The 26400-nt window shown below is 52.1% G+C and overlaps 1 protein-coding gene across 5 annotated transcripts in view; it reads left to right on the plus strand.

The window, feature by feature from the left end:
• Positions 1 to 26400, plus strand: part of CAMTA1 (calmodulin binding transcription activator 1) — a 967475-nt gene that overhangs the window by 672915 nt on the left and 268160 nt on the right. For 4 of the 5 annotated variants that reach the window (XM_086344277.1, XM_086344274.1, XM_086344276.1 and 1 more), the window contains one exon: positions 13654 to 13725. The exons of the other annotated variant lie outside the window; for it this stretch is intronic. In XM_086344277.1, the coding sequence (XP_086200403.1) occupies positions 13654 to 13725 (72 nt within the window). The remainder of the gene's footprint in view (positions 1 to 13653; positions 13726 to 26400) is intronic. 5 annotated transcript variants of the gene reach the window in all.

Here is a 26400-nt window from a genome sequence, read left to right on the forward strand (position 1 = left end):
TTTCTCCTATGCCACAGTTCAAAAGCATCAATTCTTCAGCACTTAGCTTTCTTTATGGTCCAACTCTTACATCCATACATGACTACTGGAAAAACCATAGCTTTGACTAGATGGACGTTTGTCGGCAAACTAATGTCTCTGCTCTTTAATATGCTGTCTAGGTTCATCATAGCTTTTCTTCCAAGGAGCAAGTGTCTTTTAATTTCATGGCTGCAGTCACCATCTGCAGTGATTTTGGAGCCCAAGAAAATAAAGTCTCTCACTGTTTCCATTGCTTCCCCATCTATTTGCCATGAAGTGATGGGATCGGATGCCAAGATCTTAGTTTTTTGAATGTTGAGTTTTAAGTCAGCTTTTTCACGCTCCTCTTTCACTTTTATCAAGAGGCTCTTTAGTTCCTCTTCACTTTCTGCCATAAGGGTGGTGTCACCTGCATATCTGAGGTTATTGGTATTTCTCCCGGCAATCTTGATTCCAGCTTATGCTTCATCTAGCCCAGCATTTCTCACGATGTACTCTGCATATAAGTTAAATAAGCAGGGTGACAATATACAGCCTTGACGTACTCCTTTCCCAATTTGGAACCAGTCCATTGTTCCATGTCTGGTTCTAAATGTTGCTCCTTGACCTGCATACAGATATCTCAGGAGGCAGGTAAGATGGTCTGATATTCCCATCTCTTCAAGAGTTTTCCAGTTTGTTGTGATCCACACAGTCAAAGGCTTTAGTGTAGTCAATGAAACAGAAGTAGATGTTTTTCTGGAACTCTCTTGCTTTTTCGATGATCCAACAGATGTTGGCAATTTGATCTCTGGTTCCTCTGCCTTTTCTAAATCCAGCTGGAACATATGGAAGTTCTCAGTTTATGTACTATTGAAGCCTCACTTGGAGAATTTTGAGCATCACTTTGCTAGCATGTGAGATGAGTGCAATTGTGAGGTAGTTTGAGCATTCTTTGGCATTGCCTTTCTCTGGCATTGGAATGAAAACTGACCTTTTCCAGTTATGTGGCCACTGCTGAGTTTTCCAAATTTGCTGGCATATTGAGTGCAGCACTTTCACAGCATCATCTTTCAGGATTTGAAATAGCCTAGCTGGAATTCCATCACCTCACTCGCTTTGTTTGTAGTGATGCTTCCTAAGGCCCACTTGACTTCGCATTCCAGGATATCTGGCTCTAGGTGAGTGATCACACCATCATGGTTATCTGGGTCATGAAGATCTTTTTTGTACAGTTCTTCTGTGTATTGTTGCCACCTTTTCTTAATGTCTTCTGCTTCTGTTAGGTCCATAGATGTCCTCAGCACACTTGTTTCCAGGGTCCAGGGGGTGGTTGAGCTCGCCTTGCTCGGTGGGTCCCTCAGCTTCCTATGGGCCCAACTCCCTGCCTATCCTGGGGTCTCTCTTTGGCCAGATTCAGCCTTTGGTGTGATTCTGATTTGTGAGCGTTTCTGACACTGCCCCTGATCCATCTCCTGATGCTGGGAGCTCCTCGCACAGCTGGGCACTGCCCCACTGCCCTCTCTCTTTTGTAGGAATGTTTTGTGAACTTGAGAAAAAAATGGGAAAGGGCCAATTCCCTCTGTCCAGCCCATTAATTCTGCATTCTCAGGCCCGAATTAACCTTGGCAAGGCTTTGAGAGGAGAGAGTAATTCTAACCTTAAAAATCTGCTGATTAAAGCTGGTTTCAGGAATTCGATTCCACTTAATGTCTTGGCAGGGAGCCCAGCCTTGCATTAACATAGCCAGACAGAGTCCTGGCGTTTTCCTCCAGCTTCGTAATAAACAAAACCCCATCGGCCGCTTTACACAAGAATTCCTTGCCTGGACTCCCTGGCTGCGAGCGGCTGCGTGTGTTCAAGGGAGCCCTGGGTACCAGGATGGTGTCACGGGTGCCTGGATGGGGCGGCGCTGGGAGCTGAGTTCTAGCGGGCTCCAGAGCGAAGCGGTAATTACAGCCAAAGTGCCAGCCCTGTGTGTGCTGAGCAGGGCAGTCGTCAGAGGGCCGTTCGAGTTTTGGACAGCTCTTAACATCTGAATGTCTTCTGGGGGCTATGGGGTGGGCTCCCGGTGTCCTCCCTTCTGAAAACAGGGGACCAAAGCACGCAAGAAGAGAAGGGCAAGGACAGCTATCCAGGAATGCACACGGAAAACTTCCAGCACCATGGATGCAGCCCCCAGCCCCCTACAGAGGCTCAGTGACCCTCCCCTCTAATTAGTCACCACATAGTCTAAAACCGGCAAGATCCAGTTATGATGTGTCCGCCTAAACAGATCGGTGGGCAAGGGGAACACCAGCCAGACCGAGAATTCCTCGTAGGCGTTCATTTTCCTCATCAGAGTCTCCACTCGGTGCAGGTGGGGGCCCGTGGGCAATGCGGGGGCTCTGAAACCACTGGTGGAAAGCAGCGGGGAGGGAATGGAGGGACAGAGCTGGGGAAGGAGGCCGCGATCAGTGCAAACCACGTTCCGGATCCGTTCCAGCCACCTGGCTGGGCTCCAAGAAACAGGTCTCAGCAATGCACTTTGATGAGAGAGAGGAAATTTCACTTTATTTATTTATTATTTATGCCCAGTACTCTTAGGAAGTATTTGGGATAAAAACAGCCCAGACACAGTGAAACAGGCTAAAAGAACAGGAACTTCAAAGTGGGAAGGTAACCAGATCAGAGTATGGAGAGAGAGAGGGAGAGAGAGAGGAGGAGGAGAGGGAGAAAGAGACAGACAGGCATTCCTACTGCTGCTGGCAGAGTGTGGGGTGCTGCCCGGCGCACCCAGTGGGAAAAGAGGTGAATGAACACCCTCGTGGGGGTCCTGGGAACCAGGTGCCAGAAGGGACTTCTGAGACACAGAAATGCCTGGGTGACGTGATTTCCCAGAGCAGTTTGACAAATGCTGGGGACAGGGAGAAGGAGAGGAGATCACAGACCCAGCTCAGAGTCCCCAGGAGATGGGAAAGGGGGCAGGTTAGAGTGGCCAAATACCTGGACAGACCCCAGCAGAGGCTCTACCCTTGGGGTCACGTATGGGAACAGACGCTGGTAGAGACCACAGAGGGTTAAGCCCACGGCCCCCTCCCACCTGCCCTGGTCTCCAGCTGGAGATTCATGACTCAGATCAAGTCCTTCCCTAAATCCAAATTTACCTTATTATCAATTTTTAGCCATTATTCCATTTTATGCCCGCTAATTTATTAATCCTGGAAACCCCCAAAAACAATAAAGCTGAGGCTCCAAGGGATTTTATTTATATCTTTAAACATGATTTTTATGCCTTTTTATCTAAAAATTCATTTAATTTTTATCACCCTCCTCATTCATGTCGTGGTTAGGCTGCAGTGGCTCAATTTAGATGGGTTCCTCCCGCAAATGCTCAGCCTCCCCCGTGGGAAGGTGGCCCAGGTGAGCGGAGGCAGGTGGGTTTGATGCTGTGCAGTGGCCCCAGGTCAGGACTGTCTCCTCTCCAGTCCCTGGAAAAGGCCAGCGGTGAGGGGACTTCCCGGAACACACAGCATCCCCTCATCCCTTATCCCTGCCCCTCACTTCCTCTTCAGGTTCATTTATAGCTACTGAAAGGGCCTGTGCTGTGAAGATGACCTAGAACTTTCCAGAGTGAAAACTGAGCACCTTTCTCCAAGACCCACTGCCTGTGTTTCTCACCATTCCCCACCCAGACCCAGGGGCCGTGAAGCCTGAAGTCGGGGTGGGAGGCACTGCCTCCGTCCTTCCCCCCAGGCTACAGCCCACCTGTCCTCCCCGCAAACAGAGCCCCCACCTGGAGGGTCTCCGTGGTGCTTTCTTCTCGCCCAAGGTGCCACCCCCCGATCCTACGTGCCCTTCCTCTGAGCTCCGCCAGTTCAGGTGCCTGGGGGAGGGTGGGGGGGGTATCTCTCCTGTCTCCAGGGACTAGGGGCCCACAGGCACTTCCTGCAGGACAATGGGGTGAGGTCACACATGTGCTGGGCCTGCCAGGCACTACCCTATTCTCCCCTGCACGCTGCCCATCTGGGCGGGGTGGCAGTTTGTTGTCCCCACATCAGTTTCTGTCTGCCCCTCAATCCCCCCAGCTCCAAGGACACAGCCTGTGACCCTGGACAAGGTGTTGACATCCCTGAGACCCCATTTGCACATCTGCACACAGGGGTTTGGGTTCTGGGAGGTGCCGTCAGAGATCATCTTAGGAGAGGCTGGAGGCCCAGTCAATGATGATCTAATTTCCAGGTCTCTCCTGTCACCCAACCCTGGAGGCTGAATCAGACTGCAATCCATTTAGCTCAAACTAATTTTAAAGCAATTCGCTATTTAACAAGTTCTGAGGCCCTGTGCTTTTGCAGGCAGCCTGCGAATTCAATCATTTAGTCTAATCTTAGATTAATACAAACCAAATCCTCTCTCTCAACCACAAGACTGAAGGTCCTGGAGGCAAGGGTGCAGGCCAGGCACAGAGTAGACAATATGGAGTGTGGTTTACACGCCCTCCTATTACATGGGAGCCAAGGCCCAGCCCAACCCAGGCGACTTTCGAGTGTGGCCATTACCATATCAGACACTGGAACTGGAAAATTCATCTGCCCTGCCTGGAATATTCTGGATGAATGGCTGTGCCCTGTCATTGCTTCAGAGCAGGATGAAATCTTCATCTCGGTGGATTTTCCCTTCCCTTCTATTATCTCTTTTTCTTCTGCCACCTTTACATCATGTGTGCATGCTCAGTCACTTCGCTCGTGTCTGACTCTTTGAGACCCCACAGACTGTAGCCTGACAGGCTCCTCTCTCCATGGGATTCTCCTGGCAAGAATACCGGAGTGGGTTGCCATGCCCTCCTCCAGGGGATCTTCCCCTTCCAGGGATCAAACCCATGTCTTCTGCATCTCCTGAATTGGCAGGTAGATTCTTTACCTACTGAGTCACCTGGGAAGCCCCTTTACCATGATGCCTCTTAAATCTCTTCATCTTTGTCATGTGTGCGTCAGATTCAAGTGTGAGAGAAACCAGGCACTTAAAATCTGTACTCTCATTCCCTTGTGGAGATATTCGTCTCCCCAGGGAGAGACAGGCAAAGCCACTGGGGGACCTGAGACCTGAGACCAGGCCACTGAGGAGGCACGTGGGCCACGAGCCTAACCCAGCTCTCTCTCCCACCCCTGCTGGTGGCCTGGCCTAGTGCAGAACTGTTTGCAGAGGAGGTGGCAGGGGGACCCTCATAGGGAGGATTGTTGTCCTTTAGTCGCTTAGTTGTGTCTGACTCTTCTGTGACCTCATGCGCTGTAGCCCACCAGCCTCATCTGTCCATGGAATTTCCCAGGCAAGAATACTGAAGTGGGTAGCCATTCCCTTCTCCAGGGGATCTTCCTAACCAGGGTTTTCAAACATGCATCTCATGCATTGGCAGGTGGATTCTTTACAGCTGAGCCACCTGGGAAGCCCCATAAAGACGATTAGAGATGGAGATTAGCTGTAAACACCCTAGTCTGGGGACACAGTAGGTATTATCTCTATGTTAAAGGAGGCTTTGGTGGGGAGACGGGAGGCAGGGGGAGAAACTGGGGAGTGAGCTTTTCTGCGTTGAACACAGGGACTCAGGGGTTCACTCACTGTGAGCACCAACCATCAAACATTCCAGCCCCCCAAAGTGGAGCTGCCCCCAACACCCCAGCCTCCACTTCTTCCCCCAGGCCATAGCTTCTCCAAATCTTGGGTCCAGGGATCCCCGGTTCCAGGGGGCCCCACTGAGCATCTCTGAACTGGGCCCCTGCTCATGTTCTCTGGAACCTCAGGGTCCAGTAGAACTTTCTGTGACAATGGGGAGCCACTGACTCCTGTGAGCACTTGAAATGAGCCTAGTGCCAAGGAACTGGAATTTCTAGTTTCTAGTTTATTTCATTCTACGTAATTTGAATTTGAACAAATTCGCCTAACTGTGATGCCCTCCTCTAGAAAGACCTGTCTCTCGATGCTAGGGATGTGCATTCCCATGGTCCACAGAATAAGATTCTGGGCTCGAGTTTCCCCAGAGGAAGAGGTCGACAGCAGGCTTTGGCTTTGGGGGTTCCCTGCCTCCTGTGGGAGGGGCCCCCAAAGAGCAGAATGCAAAGGTCTTGCCCAGAGAAGAAATTTTGTAGGTGATCAAGGCCATGGGGATGAAAAGCAGCTTCACCTCTCCAGTCCTGCTCTGGCTGCTTTCAGCTGCCCTTACTTTATTTCATTGAATTCTGCTTAGTTCTTAAAATGAAGACGCTTGACCAGGAGAGGAAGCCTTGTTCTCACTGAACACCTGTTACATGCCAGGACATCCTCCATGCCAAGCACGGTGCCTGAGTGTCTGTTGATCTCACACTTAGGTGATGCATGTCTCACTCTGGCCCCCAAAACACACTTCTACAACTGAGTCCAGTTTGAAAAACAATCAGGTCCTCTGAGCTTCCTGCGGACGATGCTGGGGAGTGTGATATACTCAGTTGTTGTTGTTCAGTTGCTAAGTCATGTCCGACTCTGCGACTGCAGGGACTGCAGCACTCCAGGCTTCCCTGTCCATCACCAACACCCAGAGCCTGCTCAAACTCATGTCCATTGAGTTGGTGATGCCATCCAACCATCTCATCCTCTGTCGTCCCCTTCTCCTCCTGCCTTCAATCTTTCCCAGCATCAGGGTCTTTTCCAATGAGTCAGTTCTTCAGTTCAGGTGGCCCAAGTATTGGAGCTTCAGCTTCAGCAACAGTCCTTCCAATGAATATTCAGGACTGATTTCCTTTAGGATGGACTGGTTTGATATTCTTGCAGTCCAAGGGACTCTCAAGAGTCTTCTCCTGTGCCATAGTTTGAAAGCATCAATTCTTCAGTGCTCAGCCTTCTTTATGGTCCAACTCACATCCATATGTGACTACTAGAAAAGTCATAGCTTTGACTATTTGGATCCTCGTTGGTAAAATGATGTCTCTTCTTTCTAACACACGGCCTAGGTTTGTCATAGCTTTCCTTCCGAGGAGCAAATGTCTTTTAATTTCATGGCTGCAGTCATTTTGGAGCACAAGAAAAGAAAATCTGTCACTGGTGCACTTTTTCCATTCTACTTGCCATGAATTGATAGGACTGGATACCATGATCTTAGTTTTTTGAATGTTGAGTTTCAAGCCAGCTTCTTCACTCTCTCACCCTCATCAAGAGTTCCTCTTCACTTTCAGCCAGTAGAGTAGTATCGTCTGCATATCTGAGATTGTTGATGTTTCTCCTGGCAGTCTTGATTCCAGCTTATAATTCATCCAGCCTGGCATTTTGCATGATGTACTCCGCATAAATTAAATAACAGAGGTGACAATATACAGCCTTGTTGTACTCCTTTCCCAGTTTTGAACCAGTCCATTGTTCCATGTCCAATTCTAATTCTTGCTTCTTGACCCATATACAGGTTTCTCAGGAGACAAGTAAAGTGATCTGTACTCCCATCTCTTTAAGAATTTTCCACAGTTTGTTGTGATCCACACAGTCAAAGGCTTTAGCATAGTCAATGAAGCAGAAGTAGAGGTTTTTCTGGTATTTTCCTGTTGTCTCCATGATCCAATAAATGTTTGCAAGTTGATCTCTGGTTCCTCTGCCTCTTTGAAATCCAGCTTGTAGATCTGGAAGTTCTCAGTTCCCATACTGCTGAAGCCTATCTTGGAGGATTTTGAGCATAACCTTGCTAGCATGTGAAATGAGTGCAATTGTACAGTAGCTGGAACATCCTTTGACATTGCCTTTCTTTGGGATTGAAATGAAAATTGACCTTTTTTAGGTTTCCATCATGGTTATCTGGGTCATTAAGACCTTTTTTGTGTGTGTTTCTTCTGTGTATTCTTGCCATCTCTTCTTAATCTCTTCTGCTTCTGTTAGGTCCTTACTGTTTCTGTCATTTATCATGCCCATCTTTGCATGAATGGGATATCTCTAGTTTTGATATCTCTAGTTTTCTTGAAGACATCTCATATCTTTTCAGTTCTATTGTTTTCCTCTATTTCTTTGCATCGTTCATTTAAGCAGGCTTCTTATCTCTCCTTACTATTCTCTGGAACTCTGCATTCAGTTGAGTTTATCTTTTCCTTTCTCCCTTGTCTTTCACGTATCTTCTTTCCTCAGCTATTTGTAGAACCTCCCCAAACAACCACTTTGCCTTCTTGCATTTCTTTTTCTCTGGTATGGTTTTGGTCACTGCCTCCTGTACAATAGATAGATTGCATCCATAGATATTTAGGCACTCTACCAGGTCTAATCCCTTGAATCTGCTCATCATCTCCACTGTATAATCATAGGGATTTTATTTAGGTCACACCTGAATGGCCTAGTAGTTTTCCCTACTTTCTTCAATATAAGCCTGAATTTTGCAATACCGAGCTGATGATCTGAGGCACAGTTAGCTCCAGGTCTTGTTTTTGCTGACTGTATAGAGCTCCATCTTCAGCTGCAAAAAAACATAATCAATTTGATTTCAGTATTGATCATCTGGTGATGCCCATGTGTAGAGTCGTCTCTTGGGTTGTTGGAAAGGGTGTTTGCTATGACCAATGCATTCTCTTGACAAAATTCTGTTAGCCTTTGCACTGCTTCATTTTGTACTCCAAGGCCAAATTTGCCCATTATTCCAGGTATCTCTTGACTTCCTACTTTTGCATCCCAATCCCCTATAATGAAGAGGACATCTTTTTTGGTGTTAATTCTAGAAGGTCTTGTAGGTCTTCATAGAATTGGTCAACTTTAGCTTTTTTGGCATCAGTGGTTGGGGCATAGAGTTGGATTACTCTGATGTTAAAGAGTGCTCTTTACATTTTTTTTTTTAATGGTTAGGAAAAAATCCAAAGAAGAATGATATTCATGACAGGTGAAAATTATGCAAAATTCAAATTCCAGTGTCCATAAATAAAGTTTGGGGACACATTCATTACCTGTCGTCTAAACTGCTTTTGCCCCCTCCAGAATATAGCTGAGCAGCAATAGCGGAGACCACCTGACTCACAAGGCTGAGGATATCTACTTCTGGCCCTTTGCAGAAAGTCTGCCAATCCCTGTGATAGGGGAGCTGCTGATGGGAACATTGGATGGCAGAGGGGATGTCTAATACCCTGAGGCACAGCCCACATCCCATGCTGCCCCCTGCCTCCAGAGGGGTCATTTCCAGGGATTCCTGCCACTGACTGCATCAGGAGAGTCTCTGTGGAGGAGGGAGGATCTGAGATCGACTCAGGAGGGTAGAGTTCGCACAGGAGAGGATGGAGCCCACCCTGGGGTGTGGGATAGTACAAGTGAACATGTGGAAGTGGGAAGCACTGGGTCGGCTTGCTAACAGCGAGTCAACCGTTTTCTAGAGCAGAAGCCAAGAGTGGCAGAAACCATGGGGGGTGGGAGGGGCTGAGCTCCTGTTGGAGAGAAACAGTTGGAGACAGAGACGGAGAAGCAGCCTTTGACAGCTGGACGGGAAGGGGGCCCATCCTCCAGTCTCCATGCCCACCAATAAACATCTCACCACCTGAGACATTCCCTTCTTGGTCCACTGGGGCCACTGGATTATCGAGCCCTGATGGACCGTCTGGCACCTGGGGGACCCCTGGCAGCTGAATCTGTTAGGGAAAAAAATCCCTTTGAGGAGATTTGAGGATGACATTGCCTTCAGAAACATCACTTTCCAAAACATATATTTCGAAGTGAAGGGAGTTCTTGTCTGCTATTGGTTTCCCCTGTAATTGTATCTTTCTTCTTTATTTAAGAAAAAAAAAGAAAAAACAGCCTATAGTGTCACACAAGCAATTTTGAATATTTAAGAAAAAAACTCTTCCTTGCTCAACTGTCATTTGAAAGGGAAGCTGTCATACCTTAATTTTTCGACTATAACTAATTTGAGCGTTACTTTCATCTAAAGGGCGATGTTCGCCTGCATTTCCTATAAATAGCTAGTTGTTTTCTCTTGTTCTTTCCTTGTTTTATGTGATGCACATAAACAAGGGGCCCAGTGTGTCCTTTCCTGGAAACACCCCACACGCGGGTGCACCCATCCCTTGGGCTCACACATACACACACACATAGACACGCACACTCAGCAGCACCCGCCAGCCCCAGATGGAACTCCCCGCCTCCATCATGTCACAGCCCCCAGATGCAAACCTCAACCCAGGGACCACCCCCAGGGGACGCCCAGAGCCTGATCAAAAAGCACCAGAAGCTGGTACTACACAGATGACTACAGAAAAACGCGATGGCTTTTTTGATTAGTGGTTAGAGGAATGGATTTGATATGCTGTGTGCAATTAATCCATGATTGGCTCGAGGATAACTCTGTCATGCGGACTGAAAACGGGCAGGAAGGCTGCAGCGTGAAGATGATGGTGACCATGAGAACTGGCCAGGGAGCCTGGACCAGGATGGGGCCGTGGGTGGTTTGGAGTTGTGAGGTATATAGGCACGCAGTGAGGTGGCCTGGCATGGCACATACCCACTGGTCAGAGAATCTGTGAATTCAAGTCTTGTCTGCTCCACCTACCTGAGCCAGCAGGCATGGCTCTGTGCTCCTGAAACCAGCCTGAGTGGATGGACCCCACTCCTGGGCATTCCACACCATTCCTATGCTGAGGACATGGAGATTCCTACTGCCAGCCCAGATCCAGAGCTCGGCAACCTTCCGCTTTCTGTGTGTCTTCTCTTGGGGGTCTTACGAGCTCCTCAGAATCTCCAGTAGAAATGTGAAATCAGCCCTCACAGCTTCCCAGGAGACAGAGAGAGGAAGGTGCCCACTTTGCAGCCGGGCTGGAGGAGAGCCCTCCCAGAAGGCGGACGGCAGGTCTCCCCCCATGAGCAGGATGCCTTGCTCTGAAATCCATCCCTACTGGCCCTAGTTCACTAAGACCAGGCACTGGAAGCCTCCCTCCAGACAGCTATCCAACACTTGTCAGTTTTCCTTGAAACTGAAGCTTAGCCCCCCTCCCTTTTTAAATAGTATTTATTTGGGTGCACCAAGCCTTCGTTGCAACGTGTGAGATCTTGCAGGTGTGGCATGCAGAATCTAGTTCTCTGACCAGGGGTCGAACCCGGGCCCCCCTGCATTGTGAACTCAGAGTCTTAACCACTGGACTGCCAGGGAAGTCCTCACAAGCAGAAATTAAACATGTATTGTCTCTGGGTCTTGCCCTGCACCAGGCTGTTGAGACCAGTGTTCTGAGGGTACTGTTTGGGGGAATTTGGGGCCACCTTCATTGAAAGGTCCTGCCTGCCAGGAGCTCCCTTCCAGGAGGTACAGATAGATAAGTCAGCTATGGACTGACTGGTGTGCTAGGCAGGGAAACACTGTCCGGCAGGACTGTCTGATGCCTTCAGGCTTCTTGAGTCCTTGGGGCTCCCTGGGGAGCTTCCTCCCTCGATGCCATTTGACGCAGCTGCTCTTGTCCAGGGTGCCTCTCTCCCACCTTTCTAAGATCGTGCATCTCATCTGTGGAGACCAGAGACATCAGATCACCAGGGTGGTTGGAGTAACATCTAAAAATAGACTAGCTAGGTTCTGAGTGAGGCCCCAAGGGTTCCTCTGATTAAAATGCATGAGCCTTGATGTAGAAACGGCAATTTTTCTTTTTAACACCACTCTGTTTATTGGATGGTTCTGGATGGTTCAGGATAGGGGAGAGTGCCCAAGAGGAGGGTGCTGGGATGTCTGGGGAGAGGGGCCGTGGTCTCCTTAGAGGGAAACACAGTAGGTGTTTGGTAAACTCTCGGTAATTACCTAGCACTTGGTGCAAGGATGCTGCAGACCAACCCAGACAGAATGCAGTTAATGGAGGGGCAGATGGTGCTGCAAATGGCCATGTTCTTTTCAAGTTCAAAGAAAAGCGGTGGAAAGAGAAAGAGACAGGTGAAGAGGGGCAGTCGTTGCAAACTCTCGAGAGGATGAAGAGTGCAAAAAGAGGCTTTCATTTCAAAGAGAGGGAGAGACTTCTCCCAACAGTTTATGTCTCCCTCCATCCGGCTCATGGCCTGACTGAAAGCAATGAAACTGCCCACAAGGACACGCAGCACCCAAATGAAGGGGCTGATGTAAGTTGCAGGTGGCTTGCTCCTCCACAGCAACCAAACGCTCATAGGAACTGTCCAGACATGAGGCTCCTTTGGCAGGAAGGAATGAGCTATCAAAAAAATAGTTTTGTTCTGTTGTGTTTTTTTTTTTTAAGAAAGAAACACAGTTTATTGAAAACCAGAAAAGTCAGAAAAGAATATTGCCTTCTTAATAATAAATACACATTTTGTGGGCAAGAATTGCAAGGGAATCGTTTAAATTAATTTCCGCTTTGTTTGTTTGGTTTGTACAGGGCTTAAGTCCCAGCTGACAGCAATCTGTAAAAGTTCTAACATATTGGAAATCTGATTTTCTTGCAGCCAGAGTCCCATAGTCCAAAATGATTTCTCTTTCAGCTCTGCTAATCAGACAGGCAGGGCTCAAATGGACTCGTAGTTGAACCAAATTGCACTTGGTCTTTTTGAGGGTGTGAAAAATAACTGATGAAAGCTGTAAACGCAGAGCTGCTGGCCATCACTCTCTGCAGAGTTGGTGTGGGTGTTGGGGGACTTCGGTGAGAGGGGAGGGGAACACCTTCCTGTCCTCCGTCCTCTGAGGCTCTGTGGCCTGCCTTCTCTTTCTGCCCCTTCTGGAACCTGTGCTATGGGAAGCTAGGGGAACTCCAAAGAAAATAGAAGAAGTTCATTCTAATTTGGAATTGGAGGCTCCAAAAGAGAAGAACAATTTCCTCCCACTCAGACTCTGAGAGTTCAATTTCAGGAGGGATCTGACTGTTCTCATTAGCTCCTTTTTTCTCACCCCTACTGACAGGCAGGCCCCCACAGCGCCCAGGACATAATGTGCTGCCCTGACTTGTGTCCCTCCTTCAGTCCCGGTCAGCTCACCTGGGTCTGAGAGACAAGCCCCATGAGAGCTGTCCCTCCTCATGTCCCCTCTCTTTGCTGTCCCTGAACTTGAATCCTCACCCACCTTCTCCATCCTGGCTCAAACTGTTTTCTCAAACCAGATCCATCTGCAAAAGATGCAGGTTGATACTTGTAACAAGCACAAGTATGAATAGAAAACTAAATAAAAACCAGAAAGTGGGGGCTGTACGCAAGAGGTCTCAGGCTCTAGAGGTTAGTCTGAGGGAATGCTGCCTCTCCCCAGCCCCCCAGCCTTCAAGTTCCTCCCAGCCAGGGCCTCCAGGGAGGACTCTCCTTGGCCAGGAAAGGTCTGGAATGTGTGTCTGTTCAGTCCCTCCCCGAACACCAAAGGGTCTTAACCCAGACTCTCTGCATGAGCACCAGGGTAACTCCCAGGGTAACTGCCCTAAAGTGATGGGCATAATGTACACCTATGCGCATTCTCCTGGCCCCTGCCTTGTCTGGGTTCTCACGTGTCCCCATGGCCCCACAAGGGTGAGCACCCCAGCTGTCCATCCTTGTTTGCCCACTGGGGTGTCCCAACTATGCTTCTTAGGTGTACCCCAGACCTTAGCCTTGGTCGTAGAGCCAGACTTGGAGGCACCCACCCCTCGGTCTCCCTGGGGTGGTGGCAGTGTGCGTGGCCCTTTCTTGCTCCTTCTCTGTTCTCTGTTCCTCCTTTCCCTCTTTCCAACTGAATTCTCGTTTTTCCTCTCTCCCTAGTGCTTGTACGGCTGCTATGTCCATTCCTCCATCATCCCCACCTTCCACCGGAGGTGCTACTGGCTCCTTCAGGTAGGTGGCTGGGACTGGATTCTTCTTCCGTCTCTGGTACTGGGGAAGGGTCTGCGGAGGGGGCTGAGTCGGGCGGGGCTCCTGTGTGTGGCGGCCTCGGGCCCAGGCGCCCTGGTCAGCTTTCCTTTGGGATGTTGACATGTGGCACTGAGGCCAGCTGTGCAATTGGCCCAGTGCAATGTCAGGTACCAGGAAAAGGAGAAACTGGCGGGGAGAGTCCTTGACTGCCTCGTGAGGATAAAGTCCCGCCAGGTGCTTCCAGGGTACCTCAGTTTCCTTCAAATGAGGACAGGGAAGGCTGGGCACTGTGCCCCTGACTGAGAAAAGCCTTTTGGCTGAAAATCACATGTTTGTTTTCTCACGTGGGTTCATTGTCGTCGGCACATGTGTAAAATTGGCTTCCAGAGTCACACCTTTGGCTGTCGGATTGATTGGGACAGTTGTTGGCAGAGCAGGAGCCCCTGGCTCTCAGGGAAGGGGCTCTGTAATCGATCTGTGATGTCTGCTGTGGAGCAATGTGGAGAGGGGAGTGGAGGAGCCATCCGGAAGCTCCAATCGAAGCCTGGCTCCTGGATCCTCTGTCCATGGTGCTGATGCACAGCCCTGAGGCCACCCAGCCTCTGGCCAATTGATTGTGTTGATGATCTTGCCTAGTAGAAGGTGTTGCTGTGTGAGTGGGAGGGTTTGAGGGATCCACCCAGTCAGCCTGAACCTGGGTCCTTTCCAAACCCTGTCCTGTGATTTTCAGCTGCTCTCTGTAGAACCCATTCCTTGGGGGGCCTTGTCTGCATCACTGCAACTTCTTGCTACTGCCTCTGCCCAGGAATTGCTGCCTCTGGCCTTTCCCTCCATAGGTCTTACTTTCTGTATCCACTTTGGTTCAAGTTAGTCTGGGTCCCAGCGGTGTGGGGATCTCCTCGACCTGGAGGATGCACTTGGAAGGGGTCCAGCAGATGGGAAAGCAAGCCCCCCACTGCTCATGGCACATGTTCTGAGACAAGAGAGTTGCACACGCCATGGAGTGCAGAAGGGCAGCTAGTTCCAGGGAAGGCAGCCTGGAAGATGTCTTCTAGGCACAGAGCAGCCTCAGCGTCCACACCTAGACCCAGCCTCTGCCCATCAGATCTGCCTTACTTCCACAAATCAAGCCCCTTGCCTTCAAACACTTCTGTTCTCTTTAGTCCCCAGAAATAACTGTCTGTGGTTCAATACGTTCATTAATGGGTAGCACCTGAGGCTGTCCAAGGAAGGAGGTGCTAATTTGCAGACACAACTTCCTCGACACCTTGACCAGGGTCAGCTTCCCGGGGTCTGTCCCCCTTGGAGGTTGGCATAGTAACACCTGCCTCTCTAATTGCTCAGCCCTCTGTCCTTGTGAAAGGGACCTTCAATGTGGGGTGAGCCTTTCCAGGTCTTGTAACTAAGAATGGACCCAAGGCATTTCTCCATCTTGCAAAGGGTCTTCTATGCAGCTTCAGGGGTGGGGTGGGGGTTCCTCCTTGAGAGCAGAGATCTGGTGGAGTTGAAATGTGTTTTGTCCCCAGGGTTGCACTATGGTTGCCAGAGAATCACTCTCATCCCAAGCAGCCTTGTGATCTCATTCCTGGGTCTCCAATGCCCCAGGTCCCGTGTTGGTGTTTTCCACTTTCAGGCCCCATCAGAGTACCTCTTTCCTCTGTCTGGCCTGACCACTGACCTCCTATTAGCGCAGCATCCCTGGAGCCAACTTCCTACCAGCCAGTCCATCTGGCAGCCCCAGCTGTCTGCTCTCCCAGGCTGCTCCCTCTCCTCCAGCCCCTTCTCTTGCACCTCTGTCTCCATTCCCTCAGGCTTTGATGGCTTTTAAATTTTGGTGGATCCCCTTCCCTCTCCTTCCGTGATCTCAGACATCTCCAGGCAGCCGTGAAGTCTGAGCCAATTGCTTCCCAAATCGGATTCTAGTCACTCAGGCCCCTGGAGTGGGCTCACTGTTAGACTGGGCTGCCCTCGCCTTTCTCATGGGGCCACGAAAGAAGTAGGAGGGATCCTGCTCCTCTGTCTCAGCCCTCCCCTCCCTGGCACTCTGGTCCTGGCCACTGTGTGCTGGTAATGTACCTGGGGTTACCCACATGCCTCTGGGCTTTGCTACCTTTCAGCTTCTTCCGGGGAACCCGAGTCTCCCCAAAGGCCAGGATCACATGATCTGGTTTCTCCAGGGCTGATCTGAGCCTTTCTCTCCTGGTCCCTGGGGGATTGTCTCTTCACCTTCTCCTCTGTGTCCTCAAACATCGTTCTTGTTTCTGTGAGCAGGTGACAAAGTGAGGATGTACATGGATGTGGTAAGGGGCTCCTGTGCCCGGTCTGTCCCAGGTGGGAGGAGGTTAAGGAGCAAAAACCAAAGCAATAGGCACAGTGCCGCACCTGCGTGAAGCCCCAGAGCGAGTGTGGCAGTTGCCCAGCTCAGGGCAGTTGTTCTGATGCTAATTACACCACCAGGATAATGATGCGTGGCCAGGTTTAATTTCTCTGCTATTAAATAGGAAAGAAGCCATGAGACACTGGCTCAGATGGAAATCGGCCCAAGTTTGCCTCTGACACCAATTACCAAGAAAAAGGCTTGGGTGGGAGTGAAGGTGTCAGGGCACTGACGGGATGAGAGCTGAGAAAGGAGGAGCTTGGTGCCAACAGGGCAACAAAGAAGTCAGTGGGTCTCTTAGGGGACCTGTGACATGCTGCTGGCCAAGGGAGCAATGAGCAGCCATGCCCCTCAAGCCCCACTGCCCAGGCGAGCAGGCTGGCTGGGGTGGGGGCCCCCATGAAAAGAAGTGGGCTTGGAGGACAAGGAAGGAGGGAAAGAGGGCTTCTGGATAAAGGAGAGTTTCCTTTGGGAGCAGCCCTACCCATCCAGCAGCTGCCGTGCTGCCTGAGTGGCCGTCTCCTGCCAGGCAGCCTCTGCGAGCTCACTCCCACCTCTGAGAGCCTCAAAGTGACATGGCTAATTCCAAGGCCTCTCAGCACTATGGGGACCCCACCCACACAGGCCTGGTTTTCCTCTCCAGCCAGACTGTCATCTTCCTCCTCCATCTGCCCCAAGTGCCCAGCACAGATCAAGAGGGGCCAGCATGTTCCCCCTGTTACCACGCTCTGCTGCCAGGACCAGGGAGGGCCAGCATGTCAGAGCCTGCACGGAGGTGGCTGCCCCAGCTGGAAGCGGAGGGCCGGGGAGCAGGAGGAGTGAGGGAAGGACAGGACTCGATGCGGCACTGTTTCCCTGTGACCTCTCTCTCTCCATTGCGGACATGGACACCCCCCTCTCTCTCTCCATTGCGGATAAATATTTTATGAGGATGTGAGTCGACAGACACAGGAACCAGAGTCCTCCCCTGGAGTGGAGGGCGCGTAAGGTCATTGCCGTGCTCTGTGGGCACCACATGGTCACCTTCATGGGCAGCATCTCGAGACCCCCAGAGGACCCAAGCTCAGTCCACTTCTCCAGGGCCTTTTGGGGGTTTGCCCTGGGACCTAGAGAAGCCCCTGCACCCGGCTGGCCCCACCTGCGCTCCTCATATCACCAGCACCTCTGAGGGCTCCATGTGTCCCAGCTGGCGAGGCCCTCATAGGCTGCCCCAAGCTCAGCCACCGCATTTCCTAGATAGATGCTGAGGCTCAGAGAGATCAAGGTGAGACCCAGGGTCACCCAGCTGGTCAGCGATGGAGCCAGGCTAGGATCAGGCTTCCCCGTTCCTCCTTGCTCTGCCTCCCGCGGCCTTGAACATGGCTATCGTTGCAGGCGCCCAGGCCTTGAGTCTTGCTGGGGCCACGGAGGTGTGGCCCCAGCTGCTGGCTGGGCCAGACAGCAAGGGGCGTCAACCACCATCTCTGCCACTGTGGTCTCTCCTGTTTGGGAATCTTCCAGTGCTTAGGCTCCGGCCTCCCTGCCTCCTCCTGTGTCCTCCTCCTGGGTCCCACATGCCCCCTTCTGTGCTCTCCTCCCCCTGCCTGCTCCACCAGGAGGCCAGGCCCCCACTCCAGGCCAGACTTGCCAGCAGATTCTGTATGGCTCATTTGGAAACTATTTCTGCTTCTAATGAGTGTTTTTCTTTTTGCCCTTGTCCTCTAAAACGCTTAATGAATGTTTTCCGTGCTCAAGTGAAGCAGGGGGTGTGTCCCTGTGTGTCTGCCACCGCCGTTCATTCGGTGCTGTGCGGCTGTCGAGACCAGCTCACCGGGGCGGAGGCAGCGGGGGCTGCTCCCTGGCCACTTTGGCAGCTCACACCAAGGCCTGCAGGACCCTGGGTGCTGCTGGGCAAATACAAGAACCCTGGGGTTTGGGGGGAACCTTGGGACCGTGGGCTCCTGGACCCCTGAGAATGGCAGGTATTTGGATTCCCAGTTCTAGGAATATGGGTTGTGAGCAGGAGCGGGGTTCTAGCTTTGCCCTGACAACGCTAAACATGGGAATTGGGCACCACACAGCCAGGCCCCTGGAGACCAACTTCCCACCAGGCAGTGCACCTGACCCCCACCACCAGCCTCCTGTCTTCCAGGAGACCAGCTCTAGGGCACCCATCTCTGTCTCCCTGGAGTACCATTGTCACCCTTCTTATTGGGAGGCGCTAAAAACAGCTTTTTTTAACTTTTTATTTTGCATTGTTGTTATCCAGTAGCTAAGTCATGTCTGACTCTTTGCAACCCCTTGGATTTAAGCACACCAGGCTTCCCTGTCCTTCCCCATCTCACACTCATGTTCATTGAGTCAGTGATGCCATCCAACCATCTCATCCTCTGTCACCCCCTTCTCCTTCTGCTCTCAATCTTTCCCAGCATCAGGGTCTTTTCCAGGGAGTCAGCTCTTCACATCAGGTAGCCAAAGTACTGGGGTATAGCCAATTAACAATGTTGTGATAGTTTCAGGTGGACAGCGAAGGACCTCAGCCACACATATGCATGTACCCATTCTCCCCCAAACTCCCTTCCCATCCAGGCTGCCACATAACACAGCAGAGTTCCCTGTGCCATACAGTAGGTTCTTGTTGGTTACCCATTTTAAATATAACAATGTGGACATGTCAATCCCAAACTCCCTTCCCCCATTCTTCCCCCCACCCCCAGCAACCATGAGTTCAGTTCTCTAAGTCTGTGAGCAGAGACAGCTTTGAGCACCTGGTCCCAGGTCATGCAGCCAGGGAAGGGGGTACCTGCCTTCATCCCCAACTTCGCTGCTTCCTGTCTGACCTTGAGCTTTGCCACCCCAGCCACCACAGAAACAGTGGGTGCAGAGTCATCACAGAGGAGTGCAGTGGTGATAGGGGTGAAGCCAGCTCACCGAGGGGGCTCACTGCTGGCTGCCCTGGCCCCCGAGCCCTCCCCACCGCTGGAAAGAAGGGAAGCCCCACCACAGGACTGACTGCCTTCCAGGATGGGGGAGGCCCCCATTCTTGCTCGAGCCCAGGGTCCCTGAAAATGCCCATGAGAACCACTTCCCCACCTGCCTGGCAAGACCTAGGGGGTCGAACTGAAGCTCTGAGTCCCTTTGTTGGATTGTGAGCCCCCTGTTGGCCTTTCCCCCTCAGCGTGGTCAATTTCCATCCACCCCATCCTGATAGCAGAACTGTGAAGGAACCAGAGCAGGGAGCCTGTGAGGAGGGCATCCCTTCTGCCAGGAGGAGGGGACTCCCAAGGCAGCTGCTGGCAAGGGGCGGGGGCAGTGGCCTGTGGCCTCCCAGGTGAACCAGATCTCTGAAGCTTCACAGGTGGTCAGGCAGGGCCCCAGAGAAGGCCCTCTGCTCACAGCACGGGATACAGGCCTGGACCCCAGCATGTCCCGAGGGAGCCCTGCCTTCCTTTAGAGGGACCCTTCCCACCTCATGTGGCTCTCACCAGAGCCCCTAGGGCCTCTTCTCCTCTGAACAAGGCCTTCAGGCCCCCAAGGGCATCTGGGCAGCCCTGCAAGCACCGCCCGTGGGCAGGGGGAGCAGGCTGTGTGCCCCGGCCTCCCCTCCCAGCCTGGGACTGGGGCACCTCGTGAGGCCAGGGCTGTGTCCCGACACCACACCCCTGGGGCCTCAGGGCGTAGCTCTGTCCCTCGGCACAGACCTGACTGTGGATGTGAGGGCCTCTCTCTGAGCCCACTGCCTCCGGCTCCCCAGGAAGGGTCTTCCAATCTCATTGCTTCCCTGAAGTGGCAAAGCTGGGGTGAGGTGAGGTGGGGGGTGTCAAGCAGGGGGACATGCAGTATGTGCCCCCTGGTCACCTGTGTGTGGCCCAGAGGTCGCCCTTTTAGTGCCTGCCCAGAGCACTGAGTGGACAGAGGTTTGGGATGGTGTTCATTTGAACCCCTTAATATAGTGGAATGGGGTCATTAGCTCCTTGAGGCCAGCCAGTTTATCTCATTTCTCTGAATCCCGGTTTCCTCATCAGTAAAATGGGACTGAGGATGGTGTGGACTGCTCAGGGCTGTTGTAAGAATTCCCTATAAATGAAACACAGAACACATGAAAAGGGAGCCCAGCTCCTGGCCCACAGCAAGCGCCCCATGGATCACGGACAATTCAACCCCATCAGCTCCAGGTTAGATCTCCACAGGGCATCCTGATGCACCTGGGAAGTTTTGTGACCCCACCTCCCACCACCTCTTCGTCTCTCATGGTACATCCACACCCCCCACCAAAGCGGGGCGGATCAGGACAAGCAGGCCAGGGCACCTCTCCTCCTTCCCTCCGCTTACTCTGCAGCGACAGCATTGTCACGGTTATAAAAAAGGGACAGCATTGTCCCTTCCCCTCTCCTCCCCTCAAAGTGACTTGAACTCCATCTGGCAAATGATCAGCTCTTCTGCAACCCAAGTGCCTCTCCCCTCCCCCCATCTTCATCTTCAGTCTGTTTGGAAGCATGGCCCCTCCTTGGACCAGGCCCTGCAGCCCTGAGGGTGGCCCTGCAGGTGAGCTGGGTCACCAGACGAGACCAGTGGAGCAGCTGGAAGAAGGTGTTTGCACTCGCCCCACCCCCATCCCCAGGCTCATTCTAATGGGAGGATGTCTCCACGCGAGATGAGCTGGGCTCCACCAGGAGGCTGCCCCTGAGACGTGGGAATCCATCTCTCTCCCTTTCTTCATCCTTTTTTCCTTCTTTTCTTTCCTTCTCTCGCTCTCTTTCATCTTTTTTTCTTTAATGGAAGATATTATAGCTTCATAAAACGTACTCATGGCTTCTTGCTTAGTAACTGCTTTTATGTTTCATTGGGGTGAAATTGAAGTGGTTGGGAAATAAAGCACCCAGAGCCCGCCCTACACGCAGCCCTTGAACAAGGCCTTGCGGGCTCACCGCCAAACGAGGCTTTGCTTGAGTTTAGAGAGATGGAGGCGCTGCTGGCAGGCTGACTCTGTCCCAAACGGGGCATTTTGACACATGCAGTTCAGGGAACAGAAGCAAGTTGGTCCCTGAGGGGTCCCTGGCCCAGGCCGGCTGGACCCTCTCTGCTCCATCCCGCAGACCCTGCATGGAGGAAGTGGCAGCTTGGCTAGGCATAGCCCCTGTGTTGCACTCTCTGCCATAAGAGTGGACGTGGCAGATGGCATGTATGGGCTGGGCTGGGACAGAGGGTACAAGACTGAGGGGGACCATAGCCCGGGCACCTGCTGGCCCTCAGCACTTGGTGAGGCTCCAGACCTAGTTTTTGGGTTCTCACAGCTGCCGTGGGAGGAAAGTCAGGACTGGGTGAATTCACCCTGATTTTCTAAGGAAAAGAGGGTCCAGGAGAATATGGGACACCCCCAAAGACTAAGGAAAGCAGGGCTTGATCCAGGCCCCTTAAAGACACGTGGTCACAGCCTCTGGAGCTCACAGGCCACAGTGGCCGGGCCAAAGGACACAGGAGGGGCAGGGAGCAAGGATGGGAAGGGAGGTAGCTCACAGTTCTGGAGCTGCTAACCTCTGAGCGTCGGTCCAGATGTCCAGAAGGACAGAAAGATCTGATGCCTCATGTAGGTCTGCACTCTTGGCCCTCCTTCCCCAACTGACTCTGAGCTCTCTCCAGTCCGCCAGGGACAGAGTAGGACAGGGGAGGGAGCTCTCAGGCCTGGAACATTTGAAATCTTCTGTGTGGAGATGTGTGAAAGGCCCTGTGGCATCAAAGTCATTTCTGAGCCTGAGTTTATGTGACCTATGAACTCTATTATGACCCTAACAGCTGGTGCTGGGAGCCTGTCAATGCAATGAGTCCAGAGAAGGGAGCATAGAGTGGGCTGGGTGATCGAGGAAGGCTTCCTGGAGGAGGAGGTGAACTCAAGGATGGAAGAACGGGGCAGGGATGTTCTTGCATGCCCTTTCTGACACTCGGCAGGTCTGGGCCACAGTGTACAGCAATAAGGACATGTGGGGAACCAGATCCATGGGCTAGGCACAGGGCTGTCCAAGAAAGAGCCCTCAGGACGGGTGTCTCAGACCCTGGTGCCTATTTAAGTGACTTGGAGGGAGTGTGGGGAGAGAATGTGCCCCCATGTCTGGTTGGACCCAGGAGAAGACAGCAGGAGAGAGGGGACCAGCCCAGCAGAGGCACTGAAAGACTTCCCAGGCTGAAATGAGACCCTTTATCCTTATCGTGATGGTTATCAGTAATAGTAACAATAGCCATCGTAAGTCAGGGCTGCCATGGCCCACCAAGCAATGGTTGTTGGCAAATTATGGAGACGGGCAAGATCTGGAAAGAAGCGCAGGGGCTGGGGGTTCTACGACAGAGTTCCAGAAGGGGTTTGGCACTGAAGGAGAGGCGAATGGAGGCAGGAGGCAGGTGGAGCAGAGACCCTGCAGACCACGGGATAGATAATTAGACCGAAGCCTGGGCTTATAAGCCCAGGAGAGGTTTTTTACCCGCGGAGACAGGAGCAGACAAGCAGTAAGTGGTGAAGGCCTTCTGTGGCGGGGAAGGCGCGCGTGGGGATGAATTGTGGTCTCAGACGGATCATCCAGGGAGCCACTTTCGTGTTCCGGTTTCATTCTAACTAGCAGCTTCCACTTCTTTCTCCATTTAATGTGCCTTGAAGAACGTGATGAGAAGATAAGGTAGACACTAGGAATTTACGGTGCTATGCAAAAAATTGCTCAATTCCATTAAGATTTCAGGATCTTTGCCAAGGCTGTGCAGCAGAGCCGATATTATTTCCTTCTCAGACATCTTTGCTTGATTGCAATTTACGATGCCAAGGTCTCTGCCTTACCACCTAAAGCCTCCAGAGAAATATGGTCGTCCCCCTGCCCAAAGCAGCCATTATCCTCACTTGGGAAAGTCGCTGGGCATTTTCCAGAAGGTTCCCTCATCCTGGCCCCCTCCTCTGGCGTGACTAGGTGGTTGATCTTTTCACCTGGTCACATTGCTGGGGGGGTGGGGGCAACCCAGAAAGTCCCAGTGATTGGGTCTCAGCTGCTTGATCTTCGTTTTGGGAATCATAGCTGCATGTGCCCCTGGGGTTCTCTGGGGAAGCAGAATGCTCTGCCCACACCTTGTGGATGTGGAAGGAGGGGGATGCTCCTGAGCGTGGGGGAGGCCTTGAAGCTGCTGAACAGGCTTCTCATTGGCTAAATTCTGGGAGCCCCCAACACCCGTGGTCCTTTCAAGCCCGAGGTTTGAAATCTGAATTCAGCTCTGCCTTCTACTAGCCACGTGACTCTGGCACGTCAATTAACCTCTGAATCTTAGGTCTTGTCTGTAAAACAGGCATAAAATACCTCCCTGGGCGGGTAGAGGGTTGCACAAGTCTTGTGTCAGTTTTGGCTGCAAGCAGGGGTGGCTGACTGATGCCTTTGCTCCATTTCCAGCCGTTTTTGCTCCAGGAGGTTGGTTGGGTGGGTGTAATTGAGGAGGGGGTCCCTTGAGAAGGTCCCATCCAGACCACCTTTCAAATGAAGAAATACTAGTCTGTCAGATGCGACCGTGTGACAGCAAACCCAGCTCCCTCTCTCACTCTGCGGTCTCTACGTGGTTAGTGAGAGGCAGCCTCCACACTGCAACCCGCCATCTGTTGCAGCCCCTCCTCCGGGACCCCCTTGGCTCCCTGCCCTGCTGGGACTGACCACCATCTATTCTGGCCCATCCTGCAAACCTTCTGTCCTTCCCTTCGAGGACGGGCCTGCCCAGGCCAGACTGGGAGGCAGAGGAGGAATGAAGCTGCCAGAGCCACAGTTCCTTAGGATGGAAATTATTAATTAGCCTTATTATCCAGACCTTGTCAGCCTCTTAATCCTTCCGTCTGCAGAGGGGTTTATGCCTCCGTGGTGTGTGTTGTCAGCTCGGCTAAGCGATTGCTTTTAATGTAAAGGCAGAGCAGTGGGTGCTACAGCTTGATTACTATCTGTACTTATCAAGCCAAACAGTTCCTGCTCCCTTTCGACAGAGCATCCTTCAAAGACGGAGAGAAGGCAAAAGCGGCTTCATTTCCCTTCTGGATGGCTTATAATGTGGGCTTTTGTTTAATTATCCATTTCATGTAATCTTCAGCTGACATTCTGTCCTTAATATCCTAATCTTCTTTGGAGCAAAGGGGAAAGTGCCGTTTCCAAAGCAAAAGACAAAAGTTTGCCTCAAGGAAACACTTTCTATTTTGCCTCTGAAAGAACTCAAAGGGCCAAGAATGAAATTCAGATGTAATTTAACAGAGTGAAATGGCAGACGTGAGTCACTGGTGACAAGCTCCATGTGTGAACGTCAGTGCTTGCTCAGGCCTCCGGCGGCACCCAACTCGTGCAGTCGGATTGCCTGGGGGTGCTGTAGACTCTGGTCCCCCAACGTGACATCATAGCTGCTTTTACAACCGTTACTATTTCGATGGCTCCAGGATGCAAGTGAGATACATCACACACCCCAGATTCACGACAGATGGTTTTAGCTGGACAGGTATGTGGATGTACACAGGTGTGCACAGGTATACACATGTGTACACAAGTGAACACAGATGGATATAAGTGTAAACAGGTGTACACAAGTGAACCCAGGGGTGCACAGGTACAGGTGAGCACAGGTGTGAATACATGTATACAGAGGTGTGCACAAGTATACACAGGTAAACAGCTATACCCAGGTGAACACATATGTGCACAGGTGAATACAAGTGGGTAGAGATGAACACACGTACGCAAAGACATCAGTGCTCCTCTCACCTCCCCTCTTCGTTCTCCTCCTGCTTTCTTCCCAGGCAGAGGTTCTGGGGGTCCTGAAGAAGACTTACTGCCATCACCCCCAACCCACAGATGCACAGGGCTTCCTGGGAGCTCTTACCTCTCCTTTCTGGACACACCAGAGTCCTCCTCAGTTACATGTCTGCTTGTCATCATTTTTTGCCCACCTGCATTCTTTCCTCCTCCGGCTCTCCTTCTCCTCTGCGCAGGGCTGTCTCGAGCTCACCTGTGACCTCCGCATTGCAGAACACAAAGGTCACCTTACTCCATCCTCATTTCTCCTGACCTCTAGCAACACTTATGAGGTTGGCCATTCCCTCTTTCTGGAATGTTCTCTTCTACTGCTGGCTACCTCCCACACTGCTGGTTCTTTGCAGACCCCACATCTTTTCCTCAAGCCCTAGATCTTGGAATGTCCCTGAGCTTCCTCTGCCTTCCATTCTGTGTCTACACCATCTCTTTGGATCCTCTCACCTGGGTCCACAGCTTCACGTACCAGTTTTACGCTAATGATCCCACGTTTATACCTGTACCCTGATCTCGCCAGCCAGCACCTTACTGTTAATCCAGCCTTCTCTGTACTGTCCCCTCCCAAAATGTTATAAACCCAGCCCTCACCCCTACAGAGTCACCCACACCTTGCTGGGCCCTGTAGAGCCCCCATCTTGGGTCCTCCCCTCTCTGACCATCAGCAGAGTAGGCCCCTCCGCCTTAGCCAAGCCCCTGCCTCTGGCATTCACAGCTGAAGGCCTTGGTTGAGCCCGAGTCCATGATCCCCTGGGATGTGCCTGACCCAGCTCACTCCAGCTGAGTCCCCACAGATCCAGATCATTCTGTGGCCTCTGAGAAGTTAAGAATGAGAGGTCCTGCCCATGGGTCTCCTCTGCACCCTCCAGCCCAGCCCTGACCTCTCCTGGCCAGGCCCTCCCTGCCTTCCTTCTCCTGTGGATGCAGCCACAGGAGAGCCTGGGGCGGGACCGAACCCCAGGCTCTTCTGTGGCTGCATCCACAGCTGTAGTCTGCCGTGTCTCCTGTCTCCAGAGCAGGCAGCTCCACTGCCCCAGGGGAGAGGGGGGAGGAGGCGGCCCCCAACAGGCATCACGGAGTGACAGCCCCCGAGATGCTCCCTGACACACCACTCTCTCTACTTCCCAGGAGCAGCTGCCATTGGTGGCGGCTGGGGCTTTGGGAGGGGTTGGAGCCGGCCCAGGAACAGCGTGGCGCCTTCTCAGCCAACCCCTGCTCCTGCAAAGTTAAGCAGTATGGACAGCACGGGGCAGAGAGCTACAGCAAAGGAAGGGTCCCTGGAGGCTGGGGCCTGGGCGGGCTCTGCCATCTCTGGTCAGCATCACCGGCAGGATCTGGGTTGCTGAGACCCTGTGAGGCTTTGAGCGGCCAGATGGAGAGGGGTCCCGGGGAGTAACCCTGATTCTACAGGAGGGGCTTCTGGGGCACCAGCCAGGCCCCACTCAACTTGGGAGGTTTCAGCTTCATGGGCTGCAGAGCCTGAAAGGCCTCAGAGACCAG

The sequence above is a fragment of the Bos grunniens genome, chromosome 16, assembly GCF_055505025.1.
Source record: "Bos grunniens cultivar Pamir isolate PY7600 chromosome 16, Bosgru_T2T1.0, whole genome shotgun sequence".
Classification (NCBI taxonomy): Eukaryota; Metazoa; Chordata; class Mammalia; order Artiodactyla; family Bovidae; genus Bos; species Bos grunniens.